The following is an 18,556-nucleotide window of genomic DNA, read 5'->3' on the forward strand; positions in this document are numbered from 1 at the left end:
CGGTAACTAAATAACGGTGCCTTTGGGCAAATAAACTCACACCAGCATGAACTATTTTTACCATTCTTGGTGCAGATAACTAAATATCTGATTCCCATATGATACTCTGGAAAAGATATAATACAACAAATCCCTCAAAATAAAAAGAAAAGTCATATGATATTGTATGAAACCAGAGGCAATGAGTTCACAAACTCCTCCCCAAAATCCCAGGTAGACAGAGAAGGAAAGAGCCATAACAAATGCTTGTGTGTTCCTTCTTCTGCAGTCTGAAGTGCACCGGCAACAGCAGAAAACTACTGATGTTCATAGTGGCACCATCTTATTTTCCCTAGGATGAGGTGGAAACAGTACCCTTGGGAAAGATAAACTCTTCCCAAAAATACCTGAAAGAACCAAAAGGCTGGATTTTTGGGGATGGTCCTTGCAGGGTCAGTTCCTATGCTCAAATATATATGTGTATGATATGACTAAACAGCCGTTTGACAACATTTCCTTTCCTTTTTCCTGCTTGCTTTTACTGAGGAGAACAAAAATATGTATACATATGTTGAGGAACAAGATATCCAAGAAAAGTAGCTTATACTATTGTTTTTCTCTGGTTTGTGGGTGTGACTAGATTAAAGGTCACAACAAGCTGAATTGTTTGACTCTAATTTACAATTTTGATCTTCCAGAGAGAGTCTGGAGACTATTTTCCAGGACATGAAAGAAGAATGTCATCAAATATGTATGCTAGCCAGAGAACAAACAGACCAACTGAGTAAATTTAAGATAAAGCCAGAACCTGAAACTGGTAATATCATACTTAAGCTCTTATTGTGATTCGACTGTTTGAAAGCTTTGCTTTATATTTGAAAATACTGCAAATTACACATACATAGAAGTACTTCCACTGTTTACCATCTGCCTTTTTCAAGTCTGTTCACATGGTGCTCAGTATTTCACCAAGAAAACGCACCGCCAGTTTTGGCATTCTATGACGAGTGCTCCAAATCACATGCTATAAAAGACAGTCATCACATCAATGGCTCTTGTAATTGTTTTGTCCCTTGGAGTGAGAGGCAGGCACTTACTACATGTGATATCCCATCCATACTGTGTGAATGACAGCACTTGCTTGCTTTTAATTTAGCTGTCAGTTCAAAAGATGTCTGCTATGAATGCCTCTAGCCCCATATCTGTTAGAGGAAATCTGCCGGACTGAGGAGACTCAGAGGACTTATTTTCTAGACTTCCTTGTGCAGACTTTTAAATACTGTTTTGTTACATGGGACAAGAGCTTAATCCAACACTTCCTGAAAACAAAGGGAAGGCTTGATTTTTGTTGAAACTATGAGGGGTCCTGAATGTCCGATTCTGCTTACCTTTGATATAATGTAAGCTACTCTGGGTATGCTCTACTAGCTTTTCTTAATAGTCGGATCAGACTCAAGTGATTTCAATAAGCACCTGGCAAATGCACACAGTTGAAGCAAAAGATGCTGATTTCAGCACTTGATTTTAATTTAGGTCATCCATTTTTGAAGTTTTGTTACATGAAGTGCTGACATGTATCTTGTTGCTTCAAATTTCTCTGTACTGTATTGTGATATTCTGATTGTATGTTAATAACTTCATTATTTGGGGGTGGGAATTTTGGAGGAGCTGTGTTTGGTGACTTACTTCAGAATGGTTTTGATTTCCCTAAAGAAGTGCCTAACTCCACTGTGTGAAAAGCCATACATGATACAAGCTGTATAGATGGTAAAAGAAGTGCCTAAGTCAACTGTATGCAAAGATATGCATGACAAAAGCTATATAGATTTAACATTTGATTTGGTACTTCTGTGTTCCACTTTACTACACTATCTGATGTCAGAAGACTGCTGCATGATCAGTTTTTAACGAAGTTATTCTCTTGCCTGATTAGGAGCAACCATTACCATTTTTATTAATATAGTGCCAAAAATGAAGGGCAAATTCTCAAAACAAAGGGAAAATATGGCCCCATTTCTGAATAGTTATTCAGTTTAAATATTTAACTAATTTGGAAACCAGTGGGAGTTGGGTACCTGAATACCGTCTAAAATCGTGCTCATGGTGCCTAGCATGTTCTTGGCACTGTGTGAAATGGTTTGGGTTCCAGCTTCTATTTCTGCCAGAACACTTCAGTAAATATGCAAGTATGTGTTAAGAGTATGGGACAACATAATTTTCAATAAAATGAAAATGTTTATAGCCATAAATCAAAGAGAAATATAATTACTAGACCAGAATTATTTCCTCTTATTTCTGTTCTGCTAGTTTTTGTGTCAGAACTAATGTTTGTAAAAGAGAACCGCAATCTGATTTTAAAGAGCAAAAATTAACAATTAAAAAAAGCAGGGAAGGAAGACAAAAAAAAATTATCCAAACACCACGTTTTTAATAATTATACTTCAATGGACTATTTAATGTTTTCTTCATTCTTTCTTCACAGAAATACAGTTTTCCATGCCGATACAGTGCACTGATAAAACTGATGAACAAGCAGAAGAGCTTTTTAAGCCTCGGGTTATAAAGGATATAAATAGAGGTGCATCATGCATCACATCTATCACACCAAGAGGAGTGGGCCAAGATGAGGACAACAACTCTGTAGAATCACTTTCTAAATTTAATGTCAAGTTTCCACCTACAGACAATGACTCTGCTTTCTTGCAGAGCACTCAGGAAAAACCAACAGTTCCTTGTACTGGTATATCTGAAAACATGCTTCAAGATCATCATTTTAACCTGGAGCACAGAGACCGTGCTGTTAACCTCAGTAAATTGGAACCTAACTCATTTGAAGCTCATGGCATTGATCTCATGACCTCAGCTTTACAAAGCTTAACTACTGTTGACAAAACAAACCTCTCAGATCATTCAAAGATGCCCATAGAAAATATCTTTGACAAACCATGTTTAAAAACAACAGACAGTGGTTTCACATTTGTACCTAAGCACACAAACCAGGGTGTACCTGAAGTAATTTTTTCTTTAGAAGCTGCTGGAACAACCGTCAGAGGTCCTCACCAGGTATCTTTTCTATAAATATTCTACATTTGAAAAAATGGTAATGATTCAGACACACATTTTGAAAAGATCTTTGAGATGGAATTAATATATTCTATAAAGTACCTCATCAGTCTTTTTTTAAGACAATATCTCTTGTCAGTTCTTCTTCCTAATACTGGAGAATGTGTACCAGATGCTTTTCCAGTGAGACATCAGGAATATAAGCAGACACAAGCACTGGATGGTTGTACAAATTTCAGTTCTTCTAGATATTAATTGCTTCTATATCTATTTCAAAGCTGTCATTAATCCTAAATTGCCCCCTAGATTGCTTTCTTTCTACCCTGGATCTCAGTTGAATAGGGCACACATTTGTTTTAATTGTTTTTCATGTACAGCAGAGAATATGAAAAATGGACCAATTAAAAAGATAAACAGATAAATACTTCCACTATGAAAAAAATAGCTACTTTTTGTCTCAGTCTGAGGTATCAACAACACCTTATTCCTCCGCTCTAAGAAACTTAAATTTTTGGCATTGTAGGAAAAAAGCATAATTATTTTTTCGAATGAAGGAAAGTTCACTAAAACACTTTATTTTAGGTTTATATATGTAATTTGGGCTTAAATTTCAGTTATAACCTGAAGTCCATGGGAGGTTCTGAAAACAAGGCCCAGTTACTGTAATGCAGAAAAACATTGTCATGTTCTGACACTCACATCTCTGAATACTTTGCTTCTTTTGTGCAACATCCTGTCTCAGCTGAAAGCTGGCAAAATTATGGAGCTTTATAGACTGATTTTGTGGGCTTTTTTGTTTCTGTGGCTTTTCTGGTACCTTGTGAAAGGACAGATTTTCAAGAATAAGCCAATAGTGATAATTAGGAATTCTCTGAGGGTGGAATTCACATATTTTTACTATTTACATGGATGAAGTTTTCTGTTCTTTCCTAATGACAAGGTACGTGCAGCAGAAGAGCATTACCTCTCATTTGGTCACTGCATGACATGCAAAACTAGCATTTGGAAAGTGTTTGTAGGACATGATACCTTGGATGTTTTCTTCTCCTAAAATTTACCCAGTCTAGTTTAATTTTCTATTGCAAACCACTTTTGAGGGAAAATTTTAAAGCACTGAAAGATTGCTGTTTTAAACCAAAAGCTTGATTTTTTTGAAAGGTATTTTAAATATCTATTTGTCATGTAGGAGATCTCAATTCTATACTAACTTATTAATTTCAGTTTTTATTGTATTTTTCATTGAGGGTCTTCAGTTAAAGTTGTGACTAAGTTAAACAAATTAACACATTTATTTTACTGCTTGTAGAATTCCTGTGAAACTGTGAAGCATTCACTCCATTGCTTGTTACTATCCTCTTTTTCTGTATTCCCTCTCCAGCCTGTTCTTTTACTAGTTAGTCTGTGTATTCCTTTTTCAATAGATGGCACCCTGCATTGTACATTACAGCAAGTGAAACAGCTGGTATGTGGTTATAAATTGATAGGGGAGTATGCAGCTTAAAAAGTACAGAACAGTGGTTGAATAGCAGCAAGCCTTTGTCCATTGGTATTTCTTCAAAATAAGGAAATTAATTTGGAGCCAGCATTTAAAATGTGAATGATCTATTTTGTGGAGAAAAATGTACTAATGCTAACACTCAGAGAAAAAGAAAACTAATGGTGAACTGTTTCAGTATTTCAAAGTCATATCTACAATAGCACTGCATTGATTAAAATGTTATTTCTTATCCAGAAGTTTGTTTGAAACAAGCCAGTATTACTTTAGAATCCATTAAACATACATCTGTACATATCAGTATATTTAAATATCCATCACCTTTATTCACTTGCCTTAAAAATTGGTTTTCAAGTATTTTTCCCAATTAATTGGACTCAGCTCTAGAGGTTTTTCTGACTGTAAGTTGTGCTAAAGATTTGATCACAGATAATACATATGTAGATTGAAATACTAATTTTTTTTAAAGCTACTTGTATACATGCCCTTTTCACTGTGTTAACCTTAGCAAAATTTATGCATAAACTAGTCCTTAGTATTTTTACCACCTTTCTGGGGGGTGGTTATGCTGCTTACAGCTTCTATCATCCCTTCAAAAAATGAAGGAAGAGTCAAAAAGGAGAGAATTATATACCTCATTTTTTTTCCTAGTGTAGATAAAACTTTCAAGTATTTACTACATATGTTAACTTATAAAATGGAAAACCCCATAAATGCAATGGATTTGGCAACAGTAAGTTCTTGGAACTGCTCTCAGTTGGTGTAATAAATTTAGCTCTTTCCCTCTATGTGGATACTAAATCTACAAACTCAGTACTGTTTTCTTAGAATGTAACTTTAAAAAAAAAAACGTGACTGAAAAGAGCAGCAGATTAAAATACACATGGATATTAGTGAACCTAGGATTTTACAGACTACATTTAGCTGAGACTTTCATATAGATACACGTTTATTAGTATTTGCAGTTTGAGGGAGTTGTTTCCACCAAAAATACCTGCAAGTACGTTCATGATTTTAAAAGCAAAACAGTAGTCTATTAATCTGAATATTAATGTTTTTGAAATGGAACATCTGCTTAAACAGATCCCTATTCTGACAAGGATATTAAGCACAATCTCAGCACTCAAGAAATGGAAGTTAAGTGCCTGCATGTGTGGGTTGCTGGATGAGTACCTCCCCTTGTTATGTTTCCAAGATGACAAATAGTTTTTACATTGCTATTTTATCTTTTTTTCAAACAGTGCTTTACATCATATCAGAAACAAGTAATTCTAAACACATTTATGTAGTGTGTTTAAGTGTGTTAACTTGTTTAAGTGTGTCAGTGTCTAGATAGATTTAATATGCAATTTACACCAGCAACATACAATAAGTAGACTCTTTGAGCTGAAAAAAGTGGTGTGATTGCACTTAATTACTAATTAGTCAATTTAATTATATGGATTGCTGACCATAATGAAAGACAGTAAATCTGCTATTTCTATGTGATAAGCTAAACACTGTTTAAATACAGAATGGGCAGGAAATTGACTCCCAAGAAGTTTAGGGTGGTTTAAAAAGAAGGTTTAACCGCTATGAAAGCCAGCTTAGTTGTACAGTGGGTTATCGTGGGAGAAATAAACAATAGATTCTAACTATTTGGCATGATGAAATTTAAAGAAAAGCTGAAAATTAAAAATCTTGGGTAAGTATCAGAAGCAAGAAATTTAAAAATTCTAAAGAAACTACTTTGTAAATTATTCTTGCTTGCCTTTCCATGTGTGAGTGAAGCAAGAGGGAAAAAATGAGCCAAAAAACCCCGTGTAGGGCACTCTCACTTTTAAGTTCCATCCCCAGCCACAGCTCATACCAGCTTGCTGCCATTCTTTCTACTGTGTAGTCACAACAGGATGCATTTGGTTTTCAATTTACTCAAAACCTGATTGCCCTGGCCATGGAACATAACTATTTGATCTTGTGTTGCTAATACTAAAGTTATGAAACTTAATTTTTAGCTTGACTTTGAAAATTGGTACAAGACTTTTTGATTCCTAGTTGGTACAATTCTAAACAGTGTATGCTTAGACTCTGGGCTTAAGTGCCTTGAATTCCAATGTTGAATAAACAGACTTGCTGGCTTTAAACTAACTATCTCAGGGACCAAGAGCAGTGCAGCTGCTGAACCAAATACAACATAGTTTACGGAATTGCCTGAATGCATGGATAGATATTCAGATGGTCCCAGTGAGTTTGATGCTGTCATGGCAGAAGAAATCCCAAACAAGATTATTTGTGACATGTTTATACTAAGAGGCAGCCAGAGCAAATAAGTACCTTAAGCCATGACAGTGATGTAGTAATTTTTGAAGTAAACTGAAAACTACGAAAACTACTTATATGTCAATAAGAATGGAAGTAAAATATGAGTCATATTAACTCTGTACAAGAAACACTTTATTCTAAGGTAAAAATGTATTTTCTCATTTCTCCTAAATGGCTATTGTGTACGACTTCTACAGTAAAATACTGAAATGAAAAGTTAAAGAAAAGCTTTAGTATGTACCAGACTGATATTACAGACTTCTGCTCATAGCAGTATTTATTGTTAATAGATACCAAGGTATTTTTAAATATTTGCAAGGATAGTGTGTTTATAGAACTTTCAAAAAAAACAAAGTCCTATCTTGCTTTTCTTAAATGAGAACTCTCTAGTTAATGTCTCTGGCCAGGCAGGTGTAAACAAATCCTAATTTAAAGAGGCAGGTATTTTTCTTCAATATAAATATAAACTACAGCATAATGTAAACCACATTGTAAACCTCAGCAATAATAATTTTCTGTTTCTTTTAGCTCATTTGGCAGCCTCGAGACAATGATTTGCTGGCACAAGCATATGCAGACTCTGAACTGAATCAGTGTGGAATATGTGAATTCTGTCGAGAAGTTTTCCCACCATCTCTAACATCTAAGGAAGATTTTCTTCGGCATCTCAATTCCCACTTTAAAGTACAGTCTTAATGTATGAGAATTCAATGGTTCACTGTTTTTGCATACATTTATACATTTTTTTTATTCAATAGATATGATAAGAGTTTAAGAATTAAGACTTCTTGTAACAAGAACTCATGACTGAAATTGTTTGTCAGATAAGCACATTTTTAGTTGTCTTTTGACAAGGCAAAATGAAACTAAGTCACCCAGTACTGTAATTCACATTATTGTTTGTTAGGCTTCACTATTAACTTTGAGAGTGGTGTCAAATATTTTTTTTCTTCCCCAATTAATCTTTGCCTGAATAGGCCTGAAGTTGTGATTATATTTATGAATGTAGACTTGCAGGATTAATGCCTTAATCTGACTGGCAAAAATTGGTGTAATGCTAGGATTTTTTTTACAATATCCAGTGATATGATTATGTTCTCCCTGAAGTAAACAGGAAGAGAAGTAGGCCCTCATTTTTCATCTATATTATATAATTCCCAGATTTAACTTATGATAGTGAACCTCTTAATACAGATTCTTGTAAAATTATTACAGTAGCTGAATGCCAGGTGTGCCAGAATTAAGATAGGCTTGTTCACTAGTAACACAAGTGAATGGGTGAGTTTCCCAGATGAATTTTTTACTAAAGAGAGTAATCAAAAGCAACACATAAATGACCCTTTTGCCAAAATGGAACAGTAATGATTTTATGAATATCTGTTACATGTTATTAAAAAAATAATTATCTTGTTCGTGTACCCTTATAGCATTAATAATTACTAAAAATGCTTTCAGGAAACAGGTTATATTAGTATGAAGGATAGGAAAGATTAAACTTTCTCCAAAACTAATAGTACCAAAGATTATTTGCCTTCCCTTCTGGTCTGCTATGATGGATAGCCGGAGTCTGGTACAGACTAGAAATGAAAGGAGATCACCTAATCACCCAAATCTCAGTGACTTTATTTTTAACGTGAATACACTTAGTGGCTTTCTCAATGCAATTAAAACTTGTGTTTAGTTGAAACATTGCAGTCTGACAAAGTTTGCACATTTTCTAGATTTACTGATATCAAATTTAAAAATAGGGGTGTCGCCAAGTTTTTTAAATTAATGATAAAGGGTGCTTGCTTTTTGCATTTAAACTGAATATAGAGTTTAGCCCTGATATTGATAATTAGCATTAATATTTTCATAGCAGCAGAGCACAACACTTTTTCTTTTTAAAGATTTGTTTGCAGGTGACAAATTTCTGGAAGAATTAACACCTGCGTAATTTTTAGAAATGGATTTTTCTGCAATTATTTTCTCTATTTTAAACATGTCGTGTTTGTGATGGGCTGTCAACAGAGTGTACTGTAATAAACAGCAGTGTACAGTGCATGTCTGCTACATGACCTGGAGGAAGAGTTTGTTACTCTCCGGAGTTCTAAACCCTCGCCGGTCCGCAGCGCTGCAGAGGCGATGTTCGGCCCCGGCCGCGCCGTGCGGCGTGTGAAGCACCTCCCCAGAGAGCACGGCTGGGGGTGGTGCCCGGGAGAGGCACGAGTTCCAGGCTTGGGAGGAGAGAAGGGGATTCGCACATCTCCAGCCAGCCCGACACACAGCACGGACTCGTCCTCTCAACCGTGAAATTCGAGTTCAGGAGCTCGAGTTATTAAGAGATGAACAAACTGCGAATCACCTTTGAAGAAAATAAAGTCATCTGTTTCTCCCCCCCGCCCCCACGCGTGGATGCTTTTTCCCCAGGAGCCCTTGAGCTGGCAGAGCCGGGAGCCCTGCGCCGAGCCCGAGTCCCCGCGCGGGGACAAGGCTCTTTGTTGCTGGAGGCAGCTTGGGGTCCCCCGCAGCCAGGGCACAGCGGGGACGGCGGCAGGAGGTGAGGGAACACGGCTGACCGAAGTCTTCGACCAGCAGTACCCATCCATCTCCCACTGTGAGGGCTCCTGCCTAGTGCGGCGTTTTAGGAAGCTGTTTAAACTGCTTGCGTAAAACTGTTGCTGCCTGAGGGCATCCAGATAGGCTCACCGATCAGACCACTGCGAGGGGCACCAGTTGAGGTTTTAAATAAATATAAATAAATAAATAAATCTCCCGCTAAGCAGTTGTGAGCGACTCGAAGTGGGAGGCGAGTGCGGTCCCTGAAAGGGGCCCCCTTATACAGCTTTCCTGGAGGAGGCTGCTGCTGCCAGCAGGGACATTTGCTTTATTACACTCACCAGAGGAGACTCAGTATTCCTCCCCTTCCCTCCCTCTTCCACACAAGCTCAACTCAGCAGAGGAGTTTGAATCCAAATGGGAAGTAGAATGTCATTAAAAATAATAAATATGGTGGAAGGAACTTGAGAGGACAGGAAGAGCAGCAAACCCGTGCCAAGGTGTTCTACCGAATTCCAACTCTGCCAGGGCCAGCGGAGCCCCCCCCCCCCCAGGGTAGACCCGGGGCTGCAGCAGTTTCAGGGCTCCCGTACGAGTTCATTGTCACCCCGCCCCGCGCTGACGGTGCGCGACGCGTGAACCCACAGCCAGCGTTCGCGGGAGCGCTCGCAAGGAAACAAACTGCTCCTGTTTCCTATCGGGAGCTCTCTGAGGGACACTGCGGCGGTACGGCTGCCTCAGCCTGCTGCGAGAGCTCAGTGCCGGTGGCCGGGTAGAACACATGTAGCTCCTCTGTTGCTCCGGCTAACTCGACAGCTGCTCGTAGCTCCAGTAATTAGACTGTCACTGCTTGTTAGAGGAGAGGAAAACGCTCCTATGACAGATTCCACGAGTCCTCTGTTTTTTAAAATCTCGCAGAAATCACCAGAGCATTAACTGAGATCTCTTATTTCTCTAGAATCAGAAGGAAAGAAGTTCCCTCTGCCATCTCGCACTCCAATCAGATCTCTCTTCCGACTCCCATGAAGCAGTGAATTCGCTCTAAGAGGCTGAGGAAGTTACCTTCCTTCCCCTGCCTACCCAGGAGGAAGAGGGAGCTTCCTGGCCTTGTGAACTTACTTTTAAAATCCCTTCCCCGCATGGCTGTATTTAACCAGATAACAGAAATGCAGCCTTTTCTCCATTAACTGAGCGGAGGAGTCTCTCGAAAACGATCCTTCTCCATCCGAGATAATATTAATTCAGAGGATGCTCAGGAGAGGCTGTCCCTCCTTACGAACAAAAGCACTGGAGGATCAAGCCGAGATGCTTCTACCCCCACCCATGGTTCACTCAGCAGATGAGACTTAGAGGAGGCGATTTCTTCCCCTCCCTACCGTACATTCCCCTTTCCCCCGCAATCATACAAGGTTAACTCAACAGAGGAGTCTCAATCCAAATGGCAACTGGGATTGCATTAAAAAAAAAAAAAAAAAAAAAAAAAAAGGAAAAGAAGGAAGGGGGAGAAAAAATCAGAAATAGGGAAAGAAAAGAGAAAAAGCAGCAGGCTGATTACGAGGTGTCAAAACTGCCAGGAGCAAGAAGGTGATAGCAATCAGGGGTGAGAAGAGTGCGCCATTCGTGCGGGGCAGCTAATTATCCGTCTCATTTGAGAAGAGCAGCATTCGAGGCAGCAGCGTTCGCCTGCTGAACGGTGACAGATTGGCGCGGAGGAGAGGGGAGGTGTTAAAACAATGGAGCCGGGCTTGCGAGCGCTGCTGCATGCTAATCAGCCCGGCCTCCTTCCTTCCTTCCCTCCGCCTGCCTGCCTGCCGCGATCCCTCCTTCTCACTGGCCGCATGGCAAGCCCAACGCTCCCCGGCCCCTCCGCAGCAGGCGGCACCGCACCCGGCATAGGTGGTAACCTAGAGAGAGTTCCAGCGGGACCGCGCAGCGGGGCTGGCGGCACCCGGGGGACCTGGCAGGCTGCTGGCTATCAGTGGTAGATTTCAGACCTCGCCCTTGGCGCCCGGGCTGCCAGGAGCCCGTCAGTGCGCTCCCCGCAAGGGGCAGAGGCGAGGAGCTCTTCGTACGAGTCCTGCGGGTTCTTTGGGCTGACCTCCCGGCGCCCTCCTCCCCGCCAAAATCCAGGCCATAGCCGGCAGCGCAGCAGGTTGGCCGGTTGCCGCACCCCAGACCAGGCCGCCGATGTGAGGGAAATGCAGAGCTGTGCTAATTACTGATGGACTCCAAGGGCTCCGTTGCCCTCTCAGCTCTGCACAGGAACTGGAGTTCGGAATGCTAAAACATGCAATAAGCAAGTGGTACGGCCTCTCTTCTGCCACTGCCTCTTGCCTACCAGATTGCTTGGCCTTGCAAGCCTGAATGGCTCTGCATGTACACAGTGTGCGCCTTGTGAGGAGGTACTAAAAGGTCTGGCCCTCTCTCAGACCAGGAACAACCATTCCCTTTCACAAACAGTGCGACAGGGTCTGCAGAGACAGCAGAAATGCTTTCTGAGGGATCTCTTTGGCCCTAGCTTTCCCAGGAAGTCCGTGCTCTGCACTACTCACAGGGCAAACCCTGGGGCTGGAGCATTAGCAGCCCAGCTACAGTAAGTGCTCTGCTCTGCCAGGGAGAAGCAGAGGAATGAGCGTTGGAATGTTTACTCTCCAATATTTCTCAGTTTCCATTCCATCCTGCCCTGAAAGATTTTTGATTACTATACACTTCAAAATAGTATTTATTACAGATTTACATAATCTGTATGTTTTATGTTAAGGCAATAACACATTGATGCTGTACTACTGAAAGGAGTTAATCTAAACTATGTAGTGTCTGCTATAACAGAGTTCCAACTAAAACATATCCTTGCTTTCTGGCACTGTCAAGTAACACATATACAGAAGGACATTGCCCAGCACATTAGGTAAGCTGCCAGGTGAAGCCACTGCTCGACTCCTAAACCTTCACTGGGTTATGGATCAGCACTTGGCCAAATTAAATTATGTAAGTCTGTGTGTAACCTCACATTTAATTTAACAAATGTTGTTTCAAATATCATGTGCCTGGTTTACAGTAGGATTCATGGGGACAAAAAAACACTGAAAGGAAATAAACTGGAATAAACTGGTTTAGGCCTGAGGTAAGCAGCACGATAACTCAGGTTGAATGCTATTTAAAATAGATTTGAGAGCATGTACAGCTAGGCGGTAGTAATAGCGTTTAAATTTTGTTATTCTAAGTCTGTCGTTGAGTGTACTTGATGAGATTGTCCATGAGCATACAGATGGTGAGATTTTCATGCTTCTGTGGCATACTGACATCTCAGGCTGTAAAAATAAATTCCCAGATCGCTGTAATACCTAAGAAATAGAAAAATGCAGTCCACCTTAATGCTCTACATTTGAGTGCTTTATATTTTAAGAGATTTTATATACTAAATACATGAGTTTGTGCATATCAGGAAGACATTTACAGTATAAAGCAAAATTTGAGATAAACTCTGTGCCCTTTTTTATGTACTTCTGAATTTAGATATATGGGGGATGGAGATAAAAATTTGCCTGTGCTATTATCTGTATATTTTTTTAACTGTACATAAGGATGAAAGGCAGAAATAAGTTTTCATTAGGTCAAGTTTACTTTTCATTAAAAGATTCTTGGATTGTTTCTTGATTTCACATACGTTTTCAAGCTGAAAACAAATTATTATATCTATTTTGATGATTTACACTGCACTAAAAAGGTATTTGGATCAAAGACGAATGCTGAGCTATCTTCTCGAATATAATAACTTTTTTCCTGCCTAAGAAGCCATAGTGTGGAGCAATCCATGCATCAGCCTGCTCAGCCCGGAAACCCACACTGATATTGTTCATAAATATCCAGGGTAGGGCATCCCTATTGGTTACTGCCTGGCCACAGACAAGGTGCTGTGCTTATCTAGGTTTCTGAACTGACCAAATTAAAATTTTAAATAAAAATATATAGCAGGGTAATATGGTGCAAATGAGCTAAAAGAAAAACGTTTTGCAGAGACAAGCACATAGTTTAAAAAGGTTTAAAATATTCAATTGGTGTAAAAAATAACTACTTATAAAAACGTGTGTATTTTCATTATGCTTAATTTGCCATTCAAAACAAGTTTTTCTTAATAAGCTCTATTGTTTCTATCTGTTTTGTGAAATGTAATACGTGTGAGACAGAAAGCAGACTCGGAATGTGAATGAGTCTTGTTTTCTCTTTCTCTCTTTCTTTCATTTTAAAAATACAACTTTATTCATATTCACAGGGATCTTTAAGTTGAGAAAAGGATTAATGGGAGTGGCATGACACTCCTGAGGTCATGATCTGAAAAGATGAAACCATGAAATTCTATATGCTAGTCTTTTCCTATATCTGATTTGCGTGCAATAGAAAAGTCTCCATAAGCAAAACTCTCTATAGTTAATAGTTATGTTTTTGCTCTCAGCAGTGACACAAGCTTTGTCAGGTTTTTGCTGTTTGTATAGTTCATTAAAATACTTTAATAAATGACTCGTTGTTTTAAAAAATCACCACACTATCACCCGAATAAAAACATCTATATCCTCCCAGTTTCTGCAGTGTCAAAAGTACAGTCTCTAAGGGCAAAAGGTTACGGAGCCTTCATAAAGGTTTCCCATCTGTCATCAAGCACAACATCGAGCCCTCTAGGTGCTGTGAAAATGATTTTCTCTGGAATTCTCCAGCCCAAAGATGCCATCCTCTTAATTACAAGCTTTTGAGATCAAGAATGCCACTGAATTCCCTGGAGATTCACAGAAGATATGCAAAAATAATTTCTTCTCTTGCTTGCCTGCCAGGGCTTCTGTACCTGCCCACAAGCTAGTCAGCTCATTTGCTAGGTAATGATGGATGAACCCAGGCAGTACATCTGCACTGCTGCCCCTCCTGACATTGCTGACATGCAGTCTTTCAAAGTTTCTTCTTTATAATTGACTGCCAGCAAAGGAATGACAAATAACGGTTGGGGCTTGTTTTTTGGTTTTGTTCTTTTTTTCTTTTTCGGGAGGGGTGTAGTTTGTTGGGGGTTTTTGTTTGTTTGTTTTTAATTGATCAACTGCCCTTCTAACCATCACAAGCCTCCTGTACATGGGTTACTCCACGTACACGGGATAACAGAATGAAACGAGTCCTTGAGATCGCGGATTATAAGATGTTCTAATAAGAACATCTGCTTATAACAGTTGCCCTGAAAAAACACAGAAGCTATTCCTGGGGTCAGTGTGCATGCAAAAGAGTACATGGACAGACAGTGTGTGGAGCCGAGGCTTTGTGTGACAAGCCCATGCCTGTGCAGCAGAAACTGAGCCTCTGGTCAGGTGACAATCCTATCTACAAATGTCCATTAGCACTTTTTCCAGTGGTGACAACCAGGTGAAAGGCTATCTGACCTACCAATTTATCAACAGTCGAGTGTTGGAGGTTTCTGTGGGGTTAAAGGGACTACAGTAATTGTAGGAGGAGGTACAGAACGTGAGGTGAGCAGGAAAAAAATATCATTGTATTTTCATGCAAGTTCTCTGTCAGTACAGAACCACCCAGAGGAACTTGCTGGCTGGAGTGGTACCATTCGGAGTGCACAGAGACCTGGTGATGGATACGTCTGGAGAGGCTTAGATAGTGTTGTAAATCTGAGCAGTATAGACTGCATTTTTAATATGTGGAAACATGTACATAACTCTGGACATAAGGGTGGGGGCGTAGAAAAAGCCACGTCCAAGCTCAATAGGATCACGGGAGAGAAACCTCGGGCTCCATGCCATCCGAGATGTGAAAGCCCACGGAGACTCAGCAGCCAAAATCGCATACACTGTTTTTTTAATAGAGTTCTTATCCATGTGTCCATTTAACTGCAGTTAATACAGATCAAATAAGCTTGTTACTTATAGATTCCCAGTTGCATCAAGTGATACAAGACAGTAGCAACAGGAATATCCCTAATTAGAATGGATTCATCTGATTTCTTTATTTGGGGAGTTTAGTGTCCCTAAGTATTCAAAGAATTATAAAAATCTTCCAGAATAAAGCTGCTAGGTTTAGAGCTCCTTCTGCCCAGGGAAGAGAAACAGCAGGTTTACTTCTACCTTTAATTTCCTTCTTCCTTACTTTTGCCATTACTTCTAACATACTTCCTCTCATTCTTATATATCGTTTCTGAAATCTCTTTCAGCATGCTATTCTCTGAATTTTTCCAAAGTTTTTATTCCATATAATTTTGTGTACACACACAGGCATTTCAGGCAAGAATATGCAGCTAGAAAGTAATATGAAATGTTATATCAGTTGGTTATGAAATATCTTCCTACACCTTAGCAAGAAATTAAGAGTCATCATTTTAAAATTTACTATGTGTAGTGATAACTTGGCAATATATGCCATGACTGCAAATGCAACTCTTTGAAGACATGTGCAGTAACCTGTGAATGCCTCTTCTAAGAGAAGAAAATGCTGTATGCTTCACAAATTCTTTTAAAGATTGTTTAGTTCTACTTTTAAAATTTTATCATTTAAGCATGTGCATGTTGCTCCTTTATGTGTCTCACTGACCTACCCACGAAAGAGGCTATCTAAGTGATACCCACACAGACAACCAGATACTGTGTACCTCCTGTGCCTGATGTTCCACACAAAGCTCTGTCGTGGCAAGCATGTGGGGTGATCGATGGTCAAGTGTGCATAAAGACCAACATAGATGTCATTAGCAGAGAGCCCATAGCCACATATGCAAGCTCACAAGCCCATTGAAATGTGACGGGTGTAACTGCAGTAGCAATTTATAAGTTAGTCTTGGGTTTTTTTCATGTAGAATAGCAGGAATGCCAAGAAATGCCTGTTGAACACTACAAACATGGGAAGAAAAGGCAGTCCCTTCAGCCTTCTTCGACCTCACTATCTGGTGGAAAATGGATGCAAGACCCGGAAAGTGATGCGATTCTCAGACCTGTCAGATCTCTTATGGGCTTCAAAGGAATAACGTGGCCACCAAGTCCAGCTTCACTTTGATTTAGTAGCCCATAAGATCACCAGAAAAAGCTATCACCAGAATGGCAGAACAGCAATTTCTTAGCTTTTGCATGAGGGCAACAAGATGATAAGTATTGTAAGAGTCCCATAGCATTTCAGAAGGTCTGTATTTCCCACTGGGCCTAAGTGACTTTTCCATTAAAGAGTGAAGAAAATTGTTATTATAAGAAAATGTGGTGAAGAAAATGTTACTATGTAACAGGGTGGTTGCATCTTTTGATGAAGACTTTGTAGGAAGTAACACAGCGAGTGGACTTGCCAGCTTGCTTTCCTCAAAACTGGTACCTTTCCTTTCTGAGATGAAGCGAAGACGGCATTAGCTTTCTTTTAAACAAAATGTTTGTGGCATGCGTGGATGTATTTGTGCTGGGAAGGAAAGTTTTTTTCTTTAGAAATAGAACTGTTCCTTGGATTTTTTTTTAACCTAGGCTAAAGGGACACATCCCTTTCTTTGTCTTCAGAAGAAATGGCAGAAAGTTTGAACCTTCACGCTTTCTCTTCTCAAAATAAATGCCTTATTAAGATCAGATATGTGATGCCCTAAAAAAAATAAGTAATAGCTTCCAGGTCCAAGCACACAAAAAAACCTCAAAACCTTGTTCAAAATATTTTTGAAGAAACAGACTAATCTCAACCTTTGTATTTACGGTTGCAAAGCTGCAGTGAAATACCATTAAACTGGGTTCTGAAAGTTTTACTTGGTGGCATTTTCTGAGGTTAACTGTTTGAGGTGATGAGATGCTGTGAGCAGTAACGCAACTCCCAGAGGGACCCGTGCCTGAGAACACTGGTGAATAGTTGAACTGCCATGTCTGCTATATAAGAGGCTGGGATGTACACTGGACTGATTTTACCATCTTATTTAAATGTGATGGTTTTCTCATTTGTTGCATTGTTTGTATTAATACGAATATCTTGTTATGTTTGTTTTGTCTCCTGGGAGCCAATAAAGCTGTGAAGTTTTTCTTTACACCAAATGCAGCTCTACGGGCGATCAATCAATGGGTAGTTTTTGGATAATCTGTGAGAGTGAGAAATCTAATAAAGCAAGCAACTAAAAAAGGAAAACAAAGTCTATTTTCTGTTAGGTTAGCTACGTCAGGAGTCAGGCTTTCCACCATGCCTTTATAAGATATTTAAGCAGCTACATTTAACTATCAGGGTAGCACCTCATTAAATTAACTTTCTGACATATAAAGGAAAAAGTTTAGACATCATGACCTCGGCATCAATGTGGGTGACTTACTTGTACAATTAAATTTACTTTGACACTTGCATTTCTCCCAACCTCCTCCTCCGCAGTGGTATATGAAAACACATTAATGCGAAATAAAGACCAATCATGAAGTGAGAAAACAAATAAGTGACATTTTAAAATTACTATTGCTTTACTATACTAAATATAACGTTAAGAAATAGGTAGACAAAGATGATAGAGTTAGTTTCTAGGTCGCAACAAGGTCCATAGGAAATCGTGCATTTAATTTCAGGGCAGCAGTTCTCCTATCACAACAAAATGAGTTATCAACAGATCAAAATAACAATCTGAATTATCTAGCATTAGTGGCTGAACTGAACAGCCCCAGATTACGTGATGAATTGTTAAATTGTGGTAGCATTGTTTTGGAATTGCTAATTAAAAAATAAGTAAACCCCCATGACTCTGGATATGACAACTGAAAATATCCACAAATTATTTAATAAATGAAGCGTCTAACAACTCTAACACTTCCTGCTCGCCTTGTTAATAAATGTAATTTGAGGTAGATTTAAAAAATCTCCCATCTAAACAGTGAATTCATTACGCGACGTTCAGATCTCCAGATGCCTATGGACTCCTCGGAATTAGGTGTTAAATAGACAAAAGTGAACCAAACTGCCTTTAAAAGCACAGCATGACCATGTAATTCTTTTTCCAGTTTGTGGTAAAAAATGATGAAACTTCTTTCCAAGTAGCTATCACCCAGATTTAGTGTGAAAAGTAGTGTAATTGTAATTCACGCCATCAGGGTCTATCACTGATAGACTATCAGCTGTTCTGTAGTTAGGAAGGCTTTCTTTTCAAATAGGAAAGCTGCCAAGTGCTCTGTGATACCTCCAGCAAGCTTATCGGATGGAAGATCGGAGCCA

The 18,556-nt window shown here is 39.3% G+C and overlaps 1 protein-coding gene across 4 annotated transcripts in view; it reads left to right on the plus strand.

The window, feature by feature from the left end:
- The window catches only part of TANK (TRAF family member associated NFKB activator), a 32,761-nt gene extending 23,547 nt beyond the window's left edge, over positions 1 to 9,214 (plus strand). For all 4 annotated transcript variants that reach the window (XM_042040861.1, XM_042040862.1, XM_042040864.1 and 1 more), the window contains 3 exons: positions 678 to 796; positions 2,462 to 3,042; positions 7,367 to 9,214. In XM_042040861.1, the coding sequence (XP_041896795.1) occupies positions 678 to 796; positions 2,462 to 3,042; positions 7,367 to 7,534 (868 nt within the window). In that variant the 3' untranslated portion in view covers positions 7,535 to 9,214. The remainder of the gene's footprint in view (positions 1 to 677; positions 797 to 2,461; positions 3,043 to 7,366) is intronic.
- Positions 9,215 to 18,556: the final 9,342 nt, after the last annotated feature.

Source organism: Corvus kubaryi, unplaced genomic scaffold, assembly GCF_017639235.1.
Source record: "Corvus kubaryi isolate FWS band 111438036 unplaced genomic scaffold, C.kubaryi_AGA036_p1.0 37396, whole genome shotgun sequence".
In the NCBI taxonomy this organism is placed as follows: domain Eukaryota; kingdom Metazoa; phylum Chordata; class Aves; order Passeriformes; family Corvidae; genus Corvus; species Corvus kubaryi.